We start from the raw sequence: 10,887 nt of genomic DNA on the forward strand, positions 1-10,887 counted from the left end.
GAACAAAGATATTATAAGTAAAGATAATTAATTGAGTGAGATAATAATTGGAAAAGTAATTGGAGTAGGATAATAAGAATTACCCAGTGGGTAATAATATATCTTTCCATCTCTCCATTTCTCTAAAGGTTGTCTAACTTCCTTTGTGCTCTATAATGATTTCACTCATTAGATAGAGATCCAGGTGCCCAGACTTTCTGTATGGGGGAGTGGGATGGGATGGGGGGGGGGGGCTGAAAGTCTGCCTTTTTTTCCCATTCATGTCCCCCTCCCCCCCAGCACCAGTACCATTGCACTTTGCTGGGGTGGGATTTTGCAGGCCCAGTGTCAAGAACAGACTGGGTAAGAGGTGAGCGAGGTTAGTGTGGCCTGGAAAAAGGATCGAGAAGTCAATTTAGACTTTATTTGTTCAGAACTTTTTATAGCAGTCTGCAAACATATGACGGCGAGTCCCCAGGAATGTAATTAGTGTCCATAGGGCTATTTTAACTGCAGCTTGGGTGGGGGTGACGTAGATGGGCACTGTGGATGGTTTTCCATGGATTGCCCTTGAGTTAGCAGCATTTAGGAGATTCCAAGCCCTGTAAAGGTCTCCTTCTGCTACTATCTTCTGGTGATCTCCTACAAAAGCCCAGAACCTGCTGGATGGTGAATCTTGCTGTTCCAACGTAGGTATATGTGAAACAAAAAATGGGAAAGTTAAAAATGGGTACTGAAGGAGAACTGGTTTGAAACACAAAGGATTGGTGTTGTGAAGGAGAGAGACATAGAAACACGACCTGTGTCTCTTAGCAGAGCGATGGGGCAGCCATCCGTGACAAGGGGAATGCTTTAGCGGTATGCTAAGGACCTTTCCGGGATGAAGCTGACACTAGCCAAGTGGAACGGACACCTGAGCGCCCCTTGGACGTGGCAGACGAGAGGCTAAAAGTAGACTGATATGGGAGGGGCCTTGTGGGGGAGGTGTGAGATCCCCGCTGGCCTGGAAGCGACTTTGCACTCCGCAGAAGGTCGCAATTGGGAGGAACTGACTAGGCCGATGCCTGGGCTACCTGGACTTCGGGACAAAGACTGTGGATCTAACATCCTAGATCACCAGCATGCCCTGCTCAAGCGAGCTAATCAGCCTTATCCACTGTGTTTGCTGGTTGACAGTGCATGTTCAACAAGATGAACGGTAGATCATTGTAGCACTGGGATCCATGAGAGTTGCATTGTATTCAAACATGAGGCTGCTTTTCTGAATAATGGAGTGAGAGGATCCTGGAATGAATTAGTCATGTGGACAAGAAGGTCTTCCTGAGTCTGGCCCACTAGATGTGTCAGATCTCTGTGCCGTTTGTCACCTGTAGGGTCTGGGATAGGAGTGGTGGGAGTTTCTCCCACAGAGGGCAGCTGCCAAAGCGAGGAAACTATGTTCGTTTCCTTGGAGACTGGCTCATCACCACAGGATAAATGATTTTCTTAAAATTAGGTTTCAGAGGAAATTTACACATTATGAATAGTGATGTGAAGACTCAGACTGGAATCCGGTAATGGGGTAAAGCCTTTATGATGAGAAGCAGTGAATGATTATACCTAACAGGGCCCAAAAAGAACTGACAGAAGTCTAATATCCCACATTTAGGAAATGTTGTGGATATTTTAGGGGGTCTCCACAAAAAAATTATGTGGAGGGTTTCTCAGGTTTCAGGAAGATGGTGATTTCCAGGAGTCACCCAGAACTTTCCAGGGAAGTAAGATGTCTGGGTAATAGATTATGCTAGTTGCTATGCCAGTGAACCACCCTGTAAATAAATACCGGTAATTTGGTACTTAATTTTTGTTTAATGTCTGTCTGTCTTTGGAAGGACACTCTGCTGGTGCATTATGAGGCTGTGATCATGGTGGTCGGCTCTCGCTAATCTGGAGTTGCTACACTGCTCTTTGCCCAGCTGTTAGCATGTAGCTCCATGGCTAACCATGCCTCGGCATGTTGTCCCATGCAATCTGTGAATTCTCCATGGCTAACCGTGCCTCGGCGTGCTGTCCTATGCAATCTGTGAATTCTCCATGGCTAACCGTGCCTCGGCGTGCTGTCCCATGCAATCTGTGAATTCTCCATGGCTAACCGTGCCTTGGCGTGCTGTCCCATGCGATCTGTGAATGCTCCATAGTTAACCGTGCCTTGGCGTACTGTCCCATGCGATCTGTGAATGCTCCATAGTTAACCGTGCCTTGGCGTGCTATCCCATGCGATCTGTGAATGCTCCATAGTTAACCGTGCCTTGGCGTACTGTCCCATGCGATCTGTGAATGCTCCATAGTTAACCGTGCCTCGGCGTGCTATCCCATGCAATCTGTGAATGTTTTGCTCAGAGAGCACATCTACACAGTTTGGCGTGTGCGCCACTGGGGGACGGTGAAAAACAGATTCTCGTTATAGCTGAAGATGTTGGGAAAATATAGAAAGTTTGTTTCAGGATGAGGAAGGTGTGCGTGTGTGAGCGACACAGTCCTGCTTCCGAGGCTCGCCGGAGGTGTGTTCTCGTTAATGGCAGAGAGAGTGAAGCCGGACCTGTCATTGTCACTTTAAGTTCACGGCTCCACTGACAGCAAACCCAAGTCGATCTTCCGCTCACCCTCCCTTTTCCGCCTGGCTGGGGGCAATGATGGCGTTCGGCTACCTGTGATGGCTGTTCTGAGATAAAAGGTCTTCTTTAGATGCCTCAGATGGAAGCATCTTTGACATGGCTGTCATTGTCTTTGGAGTGGGAGGTGGGCTGCCAGCCTTAGGGGTCAAAGGGTGCTGATTACCAGCAGACGGCTGCAGAATGTAAAATAATAGGGGTTCCTCTGTGGGGGGAAGGGAGCTTATGCCAATCCTGAGATATTCTATTGTAGTGTTTCTCAAACTGGTCCTAAGGGATTCCCAGATGGTCCCCAAGGACCGGCTTGAGGAACACTTTTCTGTTGGAGCTTTTTCTTGCTGTTTAGAGGCGACACCTTAGAGGTGACACCCTTCACAAATCAGTGTGTGTGTTATGTGCTGGAGGGGAAACCAAGCCAGGAGGATTTTTCAAAGAAGGCCTTTGAAACCCTGCTGGAGTCTGGAGATTCCATCGGATTCCCAGCCCAGAGGACAAATCCTCTGTGAATTTGGTAAAATCGCTAAGGGCCCATGGTCAGCAGCAATAAGTAGATGGCGAGCAGCATTACCCAAGGGAGCCCTTTAAATGAAGCAGTCAATGCCTGGCGACACAAAACCAACAGGTCAGAAAAACTGGCTATATGTTTATTACAGTTGCAACTGCAAGAGGACAGGGACTGACGAGCAAGGCCTGAAAGAAGGCCTCAAACATGCATGGTTTGGGTGTATTAATCAATATATGATACTAAATGTCCTGACATGAAACATTGGTAGACCTGCTCCTCGCGGGCAGGATGCTTTCATAAGGAGTGGAGGTTTGTGGTGGTAGGATACTGTGTAACAGGGAGAGGGTAGGGTAGGAACATAAGGAGGCTATTCTAGGGTAGAGCTGATGTCGGGCTTAGAGAATCCCCAGGCTTGGGCAGTCTGTGTGTCTATGCGTTACAGTTTATGGGATAACAAGACCAGTACTGGGATGGGTACTGTACTTTCACAACAGATATTTGACTGATTTCTCCATATCCAGACATGCAGACATGCTGTATTTGTGCTTTTGTTTATGTTTGTGTGTTTAATACCTCCTACACCCACATGATAGCAGTAATTTAATCACCATTCATGCCTATAATCGCAGCCGCTCTTGGGCGTACAGTGCACCGTCATTTAGCGGGCGAATCGGAGGACTTCTTTGTCTGCTGTAATCGCTGTGGGATGCGCTGCATGAATGTGTCACTGCACGGCTTCCAGGCAGGCGATGTTTTGTAGGCCTCCATGGTAACCAGCCTGGGGTAGAGAAGTTTGGTTTTAGCCACCAGCTAAGCCAGACCCCATGAGCGAGTGGCTAATGGCTAAGCAGGGTCATGTGAGCTTTGTGGTGGAGGTATGGCTAGTGGCGAATGGCTAAGCAGCCGTCATGCAGAACCCACGACCTTGCAGGAGAGCTGGCCTTTGGGACTGGCTGGTGAGCCCCTGAGGGCCTGGGGGGTCGAGGTGGGATGTAACAGATGTTCATCGCCCAGGGGGCTCGGATGACCTTAGGAGTGTACTCCTTTCATTAATTGCTTTATTTTGCTTTTAATTTTACCAGTTGCAGGCCTTTGTTCTGTGCTGTTCCTGCCCATTATGTGGGGGCAGCCGTTGCTGGGCGAGGACGCCCTAACATCCGTAAGAATTGAGCTCAAATTTATTGAATTCATGAGGGGGCTTGTCACTGTTTTGTCACCATGTGCTTGCCATGGGGCCCAGCTCTGACCATGTGCCACTTGGCTAGATCCTGGCCTCAGTTTGTTACCATTTGACCTCCCGGTCCCAGAATGCTCTCCCCATAGGTACTTTAAAGGACATTTTTTTTTTTTACCTAGTTGTTTCTATCAACTCTGTTACCGTGTCTGAGCAGAACAGCTGGTTGGTGGTTGTCTTTACACACAGCATCAGCACCATGTGCAGCGCGCCATATACAGGGTGGAGAAAAAGGCATGCACTTTTGTGCCAGGAGAGCCAATTGGTGTTTGCGAAAGCCACAGCTAGCTGCCGGACTGATGCATCATGGGATTCCTGCCCCCTTCTTCAGCTTCAGCTTCCGATGTCCATTTTAACTTCATGGCGAGCGACATCTAATGATTTATAAATCAGAGCTGTTTAGCATGAGGCGTTTTTATGATCTCCCCCTCCCCCCCCCCCCCCCCAGTAATTTACGATAATTCCTCCCGAGGAAATCGAAACCTGAAATGCCGGAATAGGAGTGTTGGGGGGGAATAAATCCGAAAAGGATTACGTGTCTCCTGTAGGCCAGGATGTAGAGTAGCATTCCTGGAAAACAGCGTCCATGAAAATATAAACAGAAAGTGGTGCCGTAAACAGTTTATTAAAAAACTTTATCGCAGGAGGCCAACCGCAGGGATGCTGTAATCTGGCTCGTGGTCGCAGGCGGGTAGGTTTGCGGTCTGTGTCGGGACACGCCAGCCTACTTTGCTTCTTCTTTCGCACGTTTTGTTTCCCGGCCGCTCTCGACCCAGAGTGTCCCCGGCAGGCCACCAGCGCTTTCTTCCTCTGACGGCTCTGCCGTCCTGCTGTCACACCGCCTCACCCTGTCTGTCGCAGTGGTTTTGCCGCACATGGGGAGGAGGGGGGAGCAATTGCTTGTGGGCTCGTGAGAGGAATGTGTCGGACAGGAATCCCATGAGCAGGATGTAATCCGAGCCCCTCCTCCGGCTGCTGGTTGGCTAATCAAAAATCTGGAACGATCAAAATAGGTTTTGGGTTCCTCCCCCGGGCGGGAACATTGAGGAATGCTCGGAATTAACCTCTTATCGTGGGATTAATAATTAAGCTTAAGGTGCCCCCCCCCCCCTAGAGTTGGGCGTAAACCTCAAAACACGCTGGGTTTGAGTGATTATATCTTGTTAGTGGATGGGTATGAACTGGATTCGTCTCCTGTGACGGCTGGCCAGGTATTTTCTGGGACCCCCTACCCACTTATTAGTGAGACACTGGGGTCATTCTGGGATTTTTTTAAGGTGGGGGGCCATAAATCACACAGATGTGCCAAATTTAACAGGCAGTGATGTGTCTTGGGGCACTACTGGGGCCAGTCAGCTTTCAGCTGGGGGCAGTGCCCCTATGGCCCCGTCCCCAAATAGCCCCCTGGTGAGCTACCAGTTCAGCATGGATAAACGTCTGGCTGGTAGGCTCCAGCCTGTAGGGATGGTACTGCTTCTCATAAGGGCGAGACAGGGAACATCCATCTGCTTTTAGCTGAGTTCTGCCACAAAAACTGATAAACGGATGGGTGACAGGCTGTTTGTGAACATCCGCCTGTGTTTTGTGTGTATGTGTGTGCCTGCGTGTTCAGGTGTGCGTACGCTCTGTTGTCATGGCTCCCCCCCCACCCCCATCTGCCCTCTCTTCCCCTCCCTCTTTTTCTGTTCTCCCACCCCATGAGATCAGGTCCAATGCACCACAATGCTCAGATGGGTTAGGGTTCTGAGACAATATGATTACCGTAGGACACACCATGCTAATAAGTGGCACCAAGACTTCAGTCCAGGAAACAATGAACCTCTGAGCAAAAGGCTGAGCATGCACATGCGTGCCTAGGAGCCTGGCTGTTCGGAGTAAATCAATGTGTGCCTAACATGAGATGTAGGGCTATGTTTAACGGTGCCCTTTGCTGTTATAGCCTCCGTTTCCAGGGGGACGGCACAGACCAAGCTGCAAATGCTTCCAGTGCAAGAGGACAGCTTGCGTCTGCTGCCACCCTGTGGCAGCTATATACATTGCAATGCTAGAGTGTCTTTTTCTTTTGGCTGATCAGGGGAGTTTTGCTGTAGTCAACCCGCTGTGCACAGTAGCGCCAACCGATGCCAAAAACCATGGAAACCCAGGCAAGAGATAGGGATGGGTGTGAGAGGCCTCTTGCCTTTGCTCTGGGCCATGTGTATGGCCTCCATTCATCAGCAGCAAGGAGGGCCTGACTGTGCATCCCACACCCTGATTATGGCGCCCCCTGGGGGCTTGGAGGAAGGTCTGCCATTGTAGTGGGCATGATAACAGCCTACATCATCCATCTCTTTGTGCAGGTTAACCATCAGGGGAAGTGCTGGCGGGAACAGAAGGTCTGGAGCATTCTGTCTTGTTCTAGCAGGTTCCACGGATATGCAGGGAATCCCAGCAGCCCTGGATCGGGCCCCTAGCGGGGCCGCGGCCAGTCTGATTGCTATAATCGGATCACCCAGCTGCCCCTCCACTTATCGCTCACACCAGCAGCTATTCATCAAAAACTTCCCAAGTCCCCCCATCCTCCTCTGGTCTCCAAGTAGCTGTGTAATGATTTGGGTATGAGGGACACATACAAGCTCAAGGGGGCGCTGTGACGCCTGCCTCATTCTTGTCATCTTGAACCACCAGACCAGCACGTTATAAGGGCCCCAAATTTAACCGTACAGGCAAGACATATCAGGGAACCCCAAGCAGGGGGTCCAAGGTGACATCTTGTCGGGGGGCTCAGAATTTACTGCTATGCCCCTGCCCATGACTGTGGGTCTTGTCCCAGCATGTGGGGAGGGGTTTGTCAGCTGGATTTCTTTGGGGGGGTGGGGGGTTGGTATGATTTAGCGTCGCTGCCTGCAGTCCACACACACAGTTCCATACATCACTGGCATCATAAGGAGGGACGGGCAGCTGTTGCCTATAAATCTGGGCCTTCTCGGTGGGGCTGCGGAGAGCTGATAGCAGGCTGCGTAAGGACGCGAGCTGGAACTCCGGCAGCTGCCAGCTCCTGTCTACAAAGTGCCCTGCCCTGCCACGGAATGATCTGGAACATTCACGCGAGGCAAATTGCGATTCACATTTGGGTTTGTCTGGATTGTTCCCCTCCACTCTTACCTTCTTGCTCATTAACCCCGCCCCCCATGCTTTCTCTGTCACCCCCCTGCAGGAAGTTCTATTACATCACGTTGCTGCGCGATCCTGTGTCACGCTACCTGAGCGAGTGGCGGCACGTGCAGCGCGGCGCCACCTGGAAGACGTCGCTGCACATGTGCGACGGGCGCACGCCTACGCCCGAGGAGCTGCCCTCCTGCTACGAGGGCGGTGATTGGTCAGGCTGCACGCTGCGCCAGTTCATGGACTGCCCCTACAACCTGGCCAACAACCGGCAGGTGCGAATGCTGGCCGACCTCAGCCTGGTAGGGTGCTACAACGCCTCCTTCGTGCCCGAGAAGAAGCGTGCCCAGATGCTCCTCGAGTCGGCCAAGAAGAACCTGCGCGACATGGCCTTCTTTGGCCTCACTGAGTTCCAGCGCAAGACACAGTACCTGTTTGAGAGAACCTTCCGGCTTCGCTTCATCCGGCCCTTTGTGCAGTACAACAGCACGCGGGCGGGCGGCGTCGATGTCGATGATGAAACGGTGCTGCGCATCGAGGAGCTCAACGAGCTCGACATGCAGCTCTACGACTATGCCAAGGACCTTTTCCAGCAACGCTACCAGTACAAGCGACAGCTGGAGCGCCGGCAGCAGCGCCTGGCTCTCCGGGGTCACGCCGAGGGCCCCGTGCGCCGCTCCCGGACCGACCGGCCCCGGGATGAGGGCCCCGAGGATGCGTCACGCCTGCCAACTGAGGACTATATGAACCACATCATCAGCAAGTGGTAGCGAGTGGAGCTGGGACGTGCCTGGCCTGGGGTGACAGAGTTCAAGTTGCTTCATTTTGGGACAAGAAAATGGAGGAACGTGTATAGCAATGGTGGAGGTCTCTGACTAACCATGTGATCATCAATGCTAAGGATAGACACTACCTTGAAACAGTGGAGGGGTGTGAATTAGATCTGTGCAATGATGGTACAGATCATGTATCAGGGGTCTACGGGAAAGAAAATGACGGGCGATAATTTAGAAAGATAACACATGGTGTAAAGTGAAACAGCTAAGCTTGCATTGGACATGCTAACAAGTATGTTTCTGCCATTGAACCGGACTGCTTTACTGAATGGGATTGGAACATTTAAGATGTGCTTCACTATGTCATGGAGCCTTTCAGACATAGTAAAGATGTGCTTCACTATGTCATGGAGCCCTCCGCTGATGCTTCTTTTTGGGATTCATGACCACTTTTATGTGACCTGTGGATTGCATATCTCTATACTCATCTGGTCATGCTTATATTGAACCCCTTGGTGTATCCAGACAGGCGCGTTAAAGATAAACGGACAGCATTTTAGAGTTAGTATGGGCCTTAGGCCATCCTTTGAGTTATCCTCTAAGTATGAGAAGTGGCCCACCCACTTACATGGCCCTCACCAGGTGATCTGTACAACCAGTTGTCGGTAGCGCCTTGCTATGTTCACTGTTACAGTGATTGGCTGAAATCTAGTCACATGACTGTTCTCCAGCAGCCTGTCAAAGATTTTTTGTAATTATTCTTGTTCTTTATGTACTGTTCGTTTGTTTTCACGTGTGATGATTTATGATGTCAGAATGCAGCAGGACTTGCTGTGGCCCCCTCCACTGGGGGCTCTTTTGCACCCCCCCGCCCCCCCAAAAGGCAGTTGCCATGCGACATAGTAATATTTTGTAAGACATGTTTCATTATAGGATCTTTTTAAAACAAGCATTCCATCACCACAATCACCTTCACTGCCATCATAATCACTTTTGCCTGATCACCACAAAACCATGGGTATGTCCATGTTGGGGGTGTGGCATGACTGTAGAATTACATGGAGAGCTCCTTCTACCAAGGAAATACTGTGGGGAGCTATGCAACTTGCAGGGCAGGTGGTGATGATAAAAGTTTTTGACCAGCAATGGGTTGGGGAGGGTGAGAAATTAATCCAGTTTCTTATAACTGGATACTTGTTGGCTCGCTGCAGGCTGCTAGTAGCTTGCACCCAACACATTGGTGACCGCTTCTAGAATGTTGCCAGGTTCCTTTTCCAGAGTCACATTCTAGAATGTGCACAGCATTCCACAGGGATTCCCCTGGGGGGCTGGAATGTAAGGCCCCCTCACTTCACTGGGGCTTCATTGTGCCAGTAATGTTCTGTAAAAATATGCAGGAATATCGGTGCTTTCCCACCGCAGGATTTTTTTTCAAGAACCAAAACTGGGACCAGGAACTTCTGTCGTGTTCCAGAGCCACGACCGTAGGATTGTAGTTTCTCTGAGGCTATTCCAGAACTTTTTTTTATTCCCTACTCTGGACAAGACACTACTAAGGTGGGCCTTATATTGATAAACTTGGTGATTGGTTTAGCACAAGCACCAGCGCTAACTACATGGAAGTGCAGGGAAAGGAGATGGAAATAGTGGAGCAAAAACTGAGCAAATGGAATTATTTTTGTATCTCAGTTGCATTTAATGCATTAATGGATTCCTATTTACTTGCGTCTCCAAATTTCTGCATCGGAAAATTTGATTGATAACCAGTATACTTTTGTCTAATATCGCCAGTGCTGGTGGTGAAACTTGCCAGCGCTTATTGACAGGATAACGTTACGTCATTTTTTTTATTCCGTTGAAAACTAAACATCAATCTGCTGGCCAGATTTAATAATAAATTATAAATATGTTGTGAGTTGTAAAATATAAATATAACTCTGTGTCCCATTTTGATCACAGTCGTTTCCCCCAGTAACTAACAACGACAAAAAGACGACTTTTTTATCCTCCATTGTTTTAGCATGGCAGTGTAGTTTCATATGAAATTATGTGTGAAGTTGATGCTATAAACTTTTTGCGTCTTTCATGCTTGTTTAGCATTAAGGTCCCGGTTCTTGTGGTACAGTGGGAAAGCGACTTATGAAAGTGGCCAGGAGTTACATAATGGAGATGGCCCAGGAACTAGATGGGTCGAGATGGCCCAGGAACTAGATGGGTCGAGATGGCCCAGGAACTAGGAACCAGCTATATATATATATATATATATATATATATATATATATATATACACACTCACCTAAAGGATTATTAGGAACACCATACAAATACGGTGTTTGACCCCCTTTCGCCTTCAGAACTGCCTTAATTCTACGTGGCATTGATTCAACAAGGTGCTGAAAGCATTCTTTAGAAATGTTGGCCCATATTGATAGGATAGCATCTTGCAGTTGATGGAGATTTGTGGGATGCACATCCAGGGCACGAAGCTCCCGTTCCACCACATCCCAAAGATGCTCTATTGGGTTGAGATCTGGTGACTGTGGGGGGCATTGTAGTGAACTCATTGTCATGTTCAAGAAACCAATTTGAAATGATTCG

General features: G+C 49.3%; 1 protein-coding gene across 1 annotated transcript in view; it reads left to right on the forward strand.

Annotated features, from left to right (window-relative positions):
• LOC111832834 (heparan-sulfate 6-O-sulfotransferase 1-A) overlaps window positions 1-10,552 on the forward strand; it is a 54,466-nt gene extending 43,914 nt beyond the window's left edge. The window contains exon 2 of the mRNA XM_023790545.2: window positions 7,566-10,552. Coding sequence (XP_023646313.1) covers window positions 7,566-8,283 — 718 coding nt within the window. The 3' untranslated portion in view covers window positions 8,284-10,552. The remainder of the gene's footprint in view (window positions 1-7,565) is intronic.
• Window positions 10,553-10,887: the final 335 nt, after the last annotated feature.

Source organism: Paramormyrops kingsleyae, chromosome 4 (assembly GCF_048594095.1).
Source record: "Paramormyrops kingsleyae isolate MSU_618 chromosome 4, PKINGS_0.4, whole genome shotgun sequence".
NCBI classification, from domain to species: Eukaryota; Metazoa; Chordata; class Actinopteri; order Osteoglossiformes; family Mormyridae; genus Paramormyrops; species Paramormyrops kingsleyae.